This window comes from Nelumbo nucifera, chromosome 6, assembly GCF_055504915.1.
Source record: "Nelumbo nucifera cultivar China Antique chromosome 6, China Antique-T2T, whole genome shotgun sequence".
NCBI classification, from domain to species: domain Eukaryota; kingdom Viridiplantae; phylum Streptophyta; class Magnoliopsida; order Proteales; family Nelumbonaceae; genus Nelumbo; species Nelumbo nucifera.
This window is the reverse complement of record NC_142654.1, coordinates 66,473,477-66,485,413: the sequence shown is the minus strand read 5'-3', so window position 1 is coordinate 66,485,413 and position 11,937 is coordinate 66,473,477. Positions and strand designations below refer to the sequence as shown.

At 46.7% G+C, this 11,937-nt stretch overlaps 1 protein-coding gene across 1 annotated transcript; it reads right to left on the bottom strand.

Annotated features, from left to right (window-relative positions):
* Positions 1 to 5,109: 5,109 nt before the first annotated feature.
* On the bottom strand, positions 5,110 to 5,586 carry LOC148791157 (uncharacterized). Its single transcript, XM_088890408.1, has one exon. The coding sequence runs from the start codon at positions 5,584 to 5,586 to the stop codon at positions 5,110 to 5,112; it is 477 nt and encodes a 158-aa protein (XP_088746534.1).
* Between the last annotated feature and the right edge of the window lie 6,351 nt (positions 5,587 to 11,937).

The window sequence follows — 11,937 nt, the reverse complement described above, 5'->3', positions numbered from 1 at the left end:
ATTAATAGAAAGAGCATCGCCCATACACAAACAAGGTCTCAAAACTTACATTTGACGCTTCATGACGGTTGCAGTTTGATACAAGGTTTTAAAAGGCTAAAGGTGGAGGGGAGGCGGTTGTGTCTCATAAGGGCGAGGTGTAAGCCTTAAGGCGTTTTGAGGCGTAAGCCTTGAGCAAAAAAAAAAAACAAAAAGAAAAGGATATTGATGATGCACGATCTGGAAGCTCCTAGCTGGAGAACTGCCTGGACGTACTTGCGTGGTGAGCTGGATCAATCTGCAAAATAGTGCTTAGAGGGATCAATTTGGTGAAACGGTTCCGGGATCTTCAGCCTGAGTGGATGAGATCCGTTTCCACTTTAGTCGGGGGGTAACGTACCAGTCAATGAAGTTTATCGTCGCCGCCCGATCCGGGCGGGGAGAGGATAAGGCCTACCATTATGCGGCGTGATCCCATGATGTTCAGAGTTCGCTGGGAAGCTTTCAGAATCGATTACGTGTCACCTCAAATCCTGGGCCCCGAACTGGCTTAAGCGTCGAGGTGGCTCAATGCCGAGGTGGCTCAATGCCGAGGTGGCTGAACATCCACTCTGAAAACTGCTGACTAGACTCCCCTTGCTGACTTGTCATTCTACAGGCAAATCGTGTCCACGTGACCTTTACTTACTAGGTAATGCCAAATTACCCCTCATCAATTGCCCCCCCACTCCTCGTGCCAGGGCTCTTGACCCGGCGCAAGGAGTTCATGATAAGCCTAGGTGGATTTGGCACGAAGTCCAGGTGATGTGGAGGGCGGATCGTTGGTTGGACCTGTTCGACTGTTGGCTCAAACAGGAAGTGACCCAGATCGTGTATTAGGTACGCACAGACGTCAAGCTGATTATAGTCTCCACGGATGCCAAAACGCGCGCTAAACTGATTTCAACCTTGGGAGGTGTGTAACTGGTTTTCCTAGGAGCCGTTGGATCGTGTAGATCTTGACCGTTGATTCCCGGATATACTGGTTATAAATAAGGGCCAAAGGGCCTACTTTCTTCACCACAAAACTACAAATCCAAAATCCTTGAGGTTACGTTCAAGTGTCCCAGTTCGGTGTTAGCTATTCCTGGGTCCAAGTTCGTCTCACTTTCTTTGGTCTTCTTTTGGTGAGTGTGTCTCCCTTTGCTTTTGATTCCGTTGTCATTTTCATTAATATGTCTAGCCCTATCTTAGATATCCTTCTAGATGGGAGCGGTGAGTCCGCTGGGGCTGAGGTGGGTACCTCGGCATAGGATGCATACTCCAATCCATCCGAGGCGGGCTAACCTCGGTGAAAGTGAGAAGCTTCTGGTAAATCAGCCTCCACCTCACATTGAGGTCACCTACCAAATAACTTCAGTCCGTCTACAATGACAGCGGATAGGCTTTTATCCTTAGTAGCTCGGTATAGACCCCCCAATGACTTTGTATATAGTATTCCCTTAGGCAACTTTCCTTGGGATAATGGTCACAACGAGATCGTGGTCTTCGAGGAGCAGCTCGTAGCCGGTCTGCATCTTCCACTCCACCCTTTTATAGTCGAAATCGTTAAATTCTTTGGCATTGCCATAGACCATCTACACCCAAACTCCATCCATAACATCGTAGGTACCATTTCCCTTTTCAACGATTACAATCGTCCCCTAGACCTTGACATCTTCTCATCGATCCTTTCCATCAAGAAGAACTTGGCTTGCGTTCTACCCGAGCACAAGGAAAGTTACTATATGTCTCCTCGCTCTGGGTACAAGTTGTTGCATGAGCTCCCTAACAAGGTCCCGGCCTGGAAGAGGCGCTACTTCGTGGTTCGTAACACCGAGGGGTGGCCATTCCCGACTCACTGGAGGGCAGCCATCTAGGACCTCGACATCAGATTGGACCCGAAGACAAGGGAGGAGGTCCAATCTTGGGAGAAGCTCAGCCTAAAGTTCAAAAACTTTGTGACTGAGGAGAAACTCGTCCAAGCCAGTCTAAGCCCTCCTGGTAGGTCGCTACTTGTTGTACTTTTTTCCATTTGTTTTACTTCGGTGTTGTATCTGGCTTAGTTCGTTATTTGCCGCAGTTGCCATGGATGACATCCCTGTCGATGAGCTCTTTGGAAGCATGCAAAAGGGGAAGAAGAAGAAAAGGGCCTCCAAGAAGGCTCGCCTCCAAATTGAGATCACCACCACTGAGGTTGCCGCCCCCGCGCCCGAACACCCACCCGTCGCTGAACAGCCTCTCATAATTGATTTGGTTGAGGAGGACCCGGGCAAGGCCACTCCACCCTACGTACTCGAGGAGACCACGTCTTCAGAGCCCGTTCCAACGACCTTCACCTCTTCGGGCAGCGATACTTTGATCTGGAACATTTTGACTTCGAAGTTTGGCCTTCTCAAGAGCAAGAACGCGGTGTTTGCCGAGGAGGTCGCTCATTGGGCTGACTTGCCAGTTGCTTAGCTCAGGGCCCGAGCAACCACGCATTGTATGGTGGTATGTACTTAAACTTAGCTTTCAAGTTGCCTTAGATTTTTCTACATAGTGATGCTTATTTTCTTCTTTTGGCAGGTGAACTCCTCTATCCACGTCTTGGCCTATCAGCCCAAGGTGAACTTAAAGCGAGCTCTTGAAGCCGAGGAGTCCTCTCGAAGTGCCCACTCCGAGCTCAACTTATATAGTAGTGAGATCAACCAGCTGAAAAACGATGCGTGAGTTAAGAAGGAGCTATTGACTCTGCTAATGACGGAGAAGAAGGAACTCGAGGCAGAGAAAAAGTAGCTTGAGGAGCGCGAGGCGGCACTGAAGAGAGAGAATGAGAACCTCGTGGCTCATGTGAAAGAGCAGACTGAAATCCTACTTCAAGCGTTGGAGGAGGCCAAAGTCAAGGCGGTTGAGGAGTACAAGTCTTCGGCGGAACTTCGAAAGAGATTGGTTGATGCTGGGACAGTGGGCTACCACAAGGGGTTCAAGCTCAGTAGGTGGTTGACCCGACGTGAATTTCCCCACCTTGACCTCAGTGCCATCACCACGTCTAAGATCACCAAGGAGATGGTTGTTGAAGCCGCCAAGGATCTAGACTCCGAGGCAGAAAGTGACGATGACCTGCTCGATGACGAGACGACGAAAGAGGGAGAGGAGGCTGATGTCGCCGAGGATCGCATGGAGACAAATCTGCCTACTGAAGCCTTCATTGTGGATGAGGAGCCCTGAACTAAGTGATGCCTCTTTTCTTGGCCCCCTGTAAATACTTGATGTTCCGAGCCTCTGAGCTCGGCTAAACAGTTGTAATCTTTCTCTCTTTTTTTTTACTATGTACTTGAAGCATTTTATCAATGAAATACAAATACTTTGCAAAACTCCTTGTGTGCAAAAATTTTCGTAAGTGTAGATTTCTCCCAAACTCGAGATTACTCCCAAACTCGAATAGGAACAATTGTTATTGTATGTCGGGGTGAGCAGACACTGTAGGGTATGCATGCCTGACCTGTCTGCACCTGGGCTACTTTGCCCTACCCATGCCAAAGCGACTGGGTTTTAATGAGCCCATGCTGAAGAGGCAACTGGATCATAAACAGCCTATGCTGAAGAGGTGACTAGCACTTCTCTGTCCATGCCGAAGAGGCGACTGGGACGAAGTCTGCCTATGCCGAAGAGGTGACTAGGACTTATTGTAGTGTCAAAATCTTCTGTCATCTCAGCACCATGGCCGTTAGGCTTTTGCGAGTGACTCATTGTCCTCTCTCCAGCTTGTCGTCTTTTTGACCAGTTCGGTGGTCCCATGGACTTAGAGGAATTTTACCATGGAGTCGTGGACTCATAAGTAGTACCTTCTTAGGTTATCGATATTCCAAGCTCAAGGTACCTGCTTCCCTTCCAAAGTCTCAAGTTCATACGTGCCTTCCCCGAACACATGTCTTATACGATACAGACCTTCCCAGTTCGGTCCGAGCTTACCCATACCGGTCTCAGGTACCATAACTTTCTGGAGGACTAGGTCGCCGACACGAAGCTGTTGCTTCTTGACCCGGGCGTTATAGTACCGAGCTACTCTCTACTGGTATGTCGCATCTGAATGTAGGCCAGGTCTTGCACCTCCTCTACCAAATCCAAGTTGGTATGGAGCTCGTCATCATTTGCTTCCTCGTCATAAGCCTCAACTCGCAATGTGGATACCTCAATCTCTACCAGGATCACCACCTCTATACCATACGTGAGGTTGAAGAGGGTCTCACCTGTCGCGGTCTTGATAGTAGTTCGGTAGGCCCAAAGGACACTGGGTAGTTCATCCACCCACAATCCATTTTCTCGGGTTAGGCAAGCTTTCAATCCACGAAGTATCGCCCTGTTAGTTACTTCTGCTTGTCCATTCGCTTGAGGGTGTGCCATCGAGGTGAAGTTTTGTTGGATCCTCATCTTGGCACACTAGTTTTGGAACTTAATATCTTCGAACTTCTTCCCATTATCGGATATCAGCACCCGGGGTAGTCCGAAGCGACATACTATGTTCCTCCAAAAGAAATTCTGTATGTTACGAGTTGTGATGGTTACCAGGGGCTCGGCTTCTACTACTTCGTAAAGTAATCTATTGCCACAACCAAGAACTTCCTTTGCTCGGTTGCCGATGGGAAAGGATCGAGGATGTCGATTCCCCATTGCGCGAAAGGCCACGGGCTGCTAAGGTACTTCAGATTGGCAGTAGGTTGATGGTGAATATTGGCATGCCTCTGACATCTGTCACACTTCTTAACGAGCTCAAGTGCGTCTACCTTCACTGTGGGCCAATAGTAGCCTTGCCTTAATACTTTTTGTGTGAGGGCTCTGCCCCCCAAGTGTCCATCGCACAATCCTTCATGAGTGTCGCGAAGTACGAGCTTAGCTTTTGAGGGTCGTAGGCAGCGCAGGTAGGGGAGCGTGATGAATCTCCTATACAGTCGTTCGTTTATGAGGACGTACTCGGCTGATTAACTCTCTACCCTCCTATCTGCATTGCGTTCTGCCGGTAAGGTCCCGTGGAGTAGGTAATCGGCGAGTGAGTCGATACAGCTCAGTTTCGCTTGCAACACAGGAGCGACCTCTTCTACCCCCCGAGAATGCTGGGCCGAGGTAGGTCCTCTATGTACATAGTCGCATAGTGTTGTCGCTCGTGCTCGTTAGGAATGATAAGGCATCGGCCTCAGCGTTCTCAAACCTTGGAATTTGCCTGATGAAATAGGAACTGAAGCTATGCAGGATCTCTCTAACTTTGGCCAGGTAAGCTGCCATAGTTGGGTCATAGGCATCATAGTCATCAATGACTTGGTTGACCTCAGGTTGTGAATCGCTGCATACAACTAGGTGCTTTGCTCTCATTTCCTTTGCTAAGTTTAGCCCGGCGATCAACGCTTCATACTCTGCCTCGTTGTTCGATGTCTCGAATCTGAAGCAAAGAGCATACTCTAGTTTCACCTCGCTTGGGTCGTACAGTAGCAGTCTCGCACCGCTTCCTTGATAGTTGGACGAGCCATCAACGTGAAGGATTCTGGGCTCCTTGTCCTTGGTCGGTATTACATTGATCGGGTCCAGTGCCACGCTGGTTAATGCCTCCGACATGTGAGTGAGCTCGGTCAATTTAGGGGTTGGTGCATCGAGCGTGCACTCTGCTACGAAATCTGCCAAGGCCTGGGCCTTGATTGCTAGCCGTGGCTCGAACTGGATATCGTATTTTCTCAGCTTGATGGACCACTTTGTTAATCTTCCAAACACCTCGGGCTTGAGCACAATCTGCCTCAGGGGTCTGTTGGTGAGAACAACGATAGTGAGGGCCTGGAAGTATGGGCATAGTTTCCAAGCTGCTATGACCAGTGCATATGCTTGTTTCTCGATCTCCGGATACCTAGTCTCTACATCCTGCAAAACTTCACTAACATAGTAGATGGGTCATTGGACCCGATCTACTTCTTTGATTAGTACCGAACTAACTACTTCGTCACTCGCGGAGAGGTATAGTTTTAACTCGTCCCCTTCCTCAACTCGAGTTAAAACTGGTGCGGTACTTAGGTACATTTTCAGCTCGTCAAAGGTGAAATGGCCCTCTTCGATCCATTCGAAATTCTTGCCCTTTTTTATTACTTGAAAAAAGGGGATGCATCGGTCTGTCGATTTAGACATGAAACAGCTTAAGGCTACAACCCGGCCAGTCAACCTCTGGACTTCTTTTATTTTCTGAGGTGGTCTCATATCTAGGATTGCCTTTATTTTTTTGGGGTTGGCTTCGATACCACGTCAGTTGACTATGTAGCCTAGGAATTTACCCAAAGTGACTCCGAAGACACACTTATTCGGATTTAATTTCATATTATATTTTCTTAAAATTTGAAAAGCATTATTTAAATCGATTAACAAAGAATTCAAAAAGTGGGTCTTCATGACCATGTCATCAACATAACATTTTACTTTATTGCCGATTAATGACTCAAAAACTTTATTTACAAGGCACTAGAATGTTGCCCCAGCGTTTTTCAAGCCAAAGGGCATAACCTTATAACAGTATAGCCCGAGCTCAATTACAAATGCGGTCTTGTCCTGGTCAGCAGGATCCATCCTAGTCTGGTTGTAATCGGAATAGACATCCAGAAAACTTAGCAACTCATGCCCTAAGGTCGCGTCCACTAGACGATCAATCTTGGGCAGTGGAAAACAGTCTTTCAAGCAGGCTCTGTTCAGGTCGGTGTAGTCGACGCACATGCACCACTTGTCGTTGGCCTTCTTCACCAGAACCGGGTTGGCCACCTAACTCGGGTAATGGACTTCCCTGGTGAAGTCTACCATGAGGAGCTTCCCGACCTCCTCATCGACTACCCTCCATCGTTCCGGGGTGAGGTTGCGTTTCTTTTGTCTTATTGGCCTGATAGTTGAGATCGAAGTGGCTCGCTGATCGAGGCACCGATCTAAAGAGTTCTGGTTGGTTTGGCATCAGAGACCGGTATGTGGACCTTTTCTTCTTTCGGGGCAATGTTCGGCCACGTGCCTACCTCCACGGGTACTGTGACTCGACCAAGAGGCTTGACCTCTTCGCCGTTGAACCCTATCAGTGGTTTATCTGCTGATTTCAGATCACTCTACTATAACTGTAATTTTTTGAAAGCCTCCTTGAAGAGTATGTCTGTTGAGCTACCTGAGTTCACTAGAGTGTGTTTCACCTCGAAGTCGTTGATCCTTAGATTCACTACTAAAGCATCATCATGCGGGTATTGGATCCCATGCGCGTCATCCTTAGTGAAGTAGATAGGTTCTTCGAGTCGATGTCGCTTTGCCGGGTTTTCACCTTCATTCTTTAATTTGCGGACTGAAGTCCTCCTAGCTGCTGATGTACATCCCGCGATGATGGACCCTCCAGTGATCATATTGATCACTCCACGAACTGGCCTCTCCTCTGGTAGCTGCCAAGGTGGCTGCTCATTCTGTATGCTAGTCTTGGGGGCATTCCTCCTCTGGTCCTTCTAACGATCCCCCTGTTGGTCTGCCTGCCCTCTCTCCTCTTGCAAGATGTAATTCTTCAGGTACCCGTGGTGAATAAGCTCTTTGATCTCGTCACGGAGATTCCTGCAATTTCCCGTGTTGTGTCCGTGATCTCGGTGGAAATGGCAGAAGACATTCGGGTTTCTTGTTGCCAGATCTCCCCTTAGCCTAGGCAACCATCTGACAAAGGAGGAGTCTTTAATGATCATTAAGATCTCTCATCGCTTAGCATTTAGAGGTGTGTCGTTCGTTCTCTCTACTAGCGAAGTTTTGAAACACCGACCTAACTTGTGGCCGCGTGATGGGGACCTGCTTCTTCCTATGTTCAGGGACTTACTCTTCTTCCTTTTCTGCCCGTCGTTGCTCGTCCCTTCATTCTTCCTTTTCCTCTTTTTAGCCGGTGGATTATCAGTCTTCTGGTTAATCTCCTCTTTGGTATCGATGAACTGGTTTTCCAATTTAAGAAATTCGGTGATATCTTTTGGTTTGTTGGCTACCACATGCCACTTGAACTCTCTATGGGTGATTCCCTTCTTCGCTACTATGAGACACACCGTTGGATCGAGGTCCAATATCTATAGGCAGGTGTCGTTGAAGCGCTTGATGTAGCTTCTGATTGACTCCCATTCCCTCTGAACCATGTTCAGGAGGCTCTCTTGTGACTTCGGGCATTTCTTACTAGTAATGAAATGTGCAGTGAACAGCTCGGAAAACTGTGCCCAGCTCTTGATGGAGCCCGATGCAAGGTTCCTATACCAGGTCCAAACTACTCCCTCAATGTGGTGGAGAAGGCCATACACATGCAAGCTTCATCAACTCCGGCTAGGTGCATCTGAGACTGGAAAGAATCTACGTGATCATTGGGGTCGAATGACCCGTCATACTTGTCCAGTGGTGGAACCTTGAAGTCTTTCAGCATTGGGGTTGCTAGGAGCTTGGGAGACATAGGAGATGATCGGCTAAGCAAGGGAGGCACATTTCTTACTAGTAATGAAATGTGCAGTGAACAACTTAGAAAACTGTGCCCAACTCTTGATGGAGCCCGATGCAAGGTTCCTATACCAGGTCCAAACTACTCCCCCAATGTGGTGGAGAAGGCCACACACATGCAAGCTTCATCAGCTCCGGCTAGGTGCATCTGAGACTGGAAAGAATCTATGTGATCATTGGGGTCGAATGACCCGCCATACTTGTCCAGTGGTGGAACCTTAAAGTCTTTCAGCATTGGGGTTGCTAGGAGTTTGGAAGACAAAGGAGGTGACCGGCTAAGCAAGGGAGGCGCAGTCTTCATTTCTACCGAGCTCAATTCTTCCTTTTCCTTAACTTGTTCGGCTTGTTGGCTTGGCTTCGCTGGCGGGCTATTTCTGGCTGAGGAGCGTCAGTCTTGTGGCGTCGCCATTGTTGCTTCTTCACTGGCTCGGTGTTGGTGCTGCTGACCTCGGTCTGGTCTGGTATGCCGGCATTGTCATGAACATTGTCGCGGGGTGGGTCTTGGTTCCTTCTCGTCGAGTTCTCTTGATTGTGGAGTTCACACCAGCTATCACAAGGCATGGAAGGGACTGGCCTCGAGTTCGTGCCTCTGGCTCCAGGCTGGTTGTTATCTCCTCGCGATCAATTGTTCTCTTACTGGGAGTGTCGTGGCAGGTTGGACATGTAGATCTGGCTATCCTCAGGCCTATTTCTAAGGTTTCCTTGTGATACTGGGGGAGTATGTTGACCGTCCCTCCTCCCATGAGGTGGAGTCTGACCCCTTGGAGGGACTGGCACCTGTGAGGTCCCCTCACCCCGAAGGGGGGATTGGCGGATGTTCTGGCTGGTTCTGGGCCGGTTATGGTTCTGGCCCTATCGTAATCCTGGGTGCCGGGGTGGAATTGGCTATTGGTTCAGCTGCAGTGGTGGGAACTGTTGTTGATACTACTGGTATAGGTAGTACTGCTGATATTGTTGAAACTGTTGGACTTGTTGCATTTGGATCTGTATTGTCCGGACGCACTGAACAAGATCATGAAATTGGGAGCGCTCGACTCCGAGGGGGAACACGGATGGCTCAGAGAAATTCACGCCCACTGGGGGGAGCGGGACGCTCACCTACGTGGTGCCCTGCGATACAGATAGTGACAGGACCCCTAAAGCTATAAGGGGAGTAGTAAACTGGCCAATACATACAGTGGGGCCTTGGGGAAAGGTTGATCGCTCATCTTGCCCCCCCCCCCGGTTGCATTCAACTCGATGCTTTTCCCGGTGTTGCTAGAAGAATCCATTGAGGTTAGAGCGAAAACTAGAACTATAACTGGGATCAGGATGACCTTTCAATCGTTTCCCACAAACGACGCCTGGACGTACTTGCGTGGTGAGCTGGATCAATCTGCAAAACAGTGCTCAGAGGGACCGGGGTGGAAGACCCGGTGAGGTCACTCCGATGCTTAAGTTAGTAGTCTGTGTGTTTGTGAGCTAGAATGGATGCTAGAGAGCTTGAATGTGAGTAATCGCGCAAAGTTGGACCTTGGAGGGGTTGATGCCCTTATATAGCTGAGTTATCATGGGTCTGGCGAAACAGTTCTGGGATCTTCAGCCTGAGTGGATGAGATTCGTTTCAGCTTTAGTCGGGGGGTAACGTACCAGTCAATGAAGTTTTTCATCATCGCCCAATCCAAGCGGGGAGAGGATAAGGCATGCCGTTACGCGGCCCCGAACTGGCTTAGGCGCCAAGGTGCCTTTATGTCGAGGTGACTCTATGCCGAGGTGACTTTATGCCGAGATGGCTCTATGTCGAGGTGGTTTTATGCCGAGGTGGCCGAACATCCAAACTCTGAAAACTGCTGACTAGGCTCCCCTTGTTGAGTTGTCATTCTACAGGCAGATCGCGTCCACGTGACCTTTACTTATTAGCTCGTGCCAAATTACCCCTCATCAGATATAATCCATAAGCAATAAAGACATGAAAACATAAAATTAGGATCTTATATGGCTTGTATGATATATTAGACATGGATTCATGGTTCAAAGTATCCATACACCCCAATATGCTAAAAGAGGTGTATTTATTATCAACACTTTGAACCATGCATAATTTTTTTCAGTTTTTTTTTTAATTTTACAAGGTTAGCTTTATATTATCTGATTTTTAAAAAGATTTTTATAAAAACAGCTCAAAAGGGGGTATTATTACCCCAAATATACAATACAAGTTGGGTTAGAATCTTACCAAAGTAGTTTTGTACTGTTTTCCTTATCAAAATTTTCAATTTAGGAATACGAACCAACATTATTTTAAGAACAAGGCATTCCTATTCACTTATTGCACTAATATGCACTAGTGAAGAGTGACCATATATATGATGCATGTGCTTTAGAAGAAATAGAATATCAAGTATGAGATAACTAAGAAATGGGAATTATCAAAATAATAATAATAATAATAATAATATGGGCGAATGGGTAAGAATAAAGCATGAAAAATAAAGCAAATTTTCTTACACATTATGTATGCATTTGTGTATTTGTATGTTTATTTATTTGCTCATTACATTAATACATACAAATGAAGCCTTTTTTTGTCATAAATTTATTTTTGCCCCTATGTAAACCTTCAAATTCCACCTTAACAAGTTGAATAGTTGAGGCCTAAGCCTTAGACATTTTGAGGCCAAAGGCCCAAAGGCGCAAGTCTCAAATAATTCAAAGCCTAAGCCTTGTTGATGGGATGTAAGGCTATTGAGGCCAGGCCTTTTTTCATAGCCTCGCCTCAATAGCCTTTTAAACAATGGTCTAATATAAAGAATTCTTTAAATTGAAAAAGGCTTTTTTTTTGTATACAGAATGTGTAAGAAAAAACATACAAATACACAAATACACAAATGCATACAGAATGTGTAAGAAAAAGGCTTTTTTTGTCATAAATTTATTTTTGCCCCTATGTAAACTTTCATATTCCACGTTAACAAGTTGAATAGTTGAGGCCTAAGCCTTAGACATTTTGAAGCCAAAGGCCCAAAGGCGTAAGCCTCAAATAATTCAAGGCCTAAGCCTTGTTGGTGGAATCTAAGGTTATTGAGGCCAGGCCTTTTTTCATAGCCTCGCCTCAAGAGCCTTTTAAAACAATGGTCTAATATAAAGAATTCTTTAAATGCTTCAATCATGCTTGGCTCAACAATATCCTAACATTTTTGGAAAAACAAATTTGGCAAGCCTTCCGGCCTCAAAGCTTTTGAAATAGGGATTCTTTAATCTCTTCTTGACTTCAAGAAGAGGTCCCATGGTGCTTAATGTATATAGTATTAACCATTGAAACCGATAAAGGATTGAATGCAAAAATAGGTTTATGAGCAACTACATTAAAAACAAGAGGTTTTAAAATTAGTAAGACAAATAGAATATATGTAATGCAAATCTAATAATAATAGGAGTGCAAAATAGGGTACACTTGGGATTGGAGACCAAGAG

Coding starts and splice junctions, on each gene's coding strand:
- LOC148791157 (XM_088890408.1), bottom strand. CDS start 5,586: ATGTCGGAGGCATTAACCAGCGTGGCACTGGACCCGATCAATGTAATA.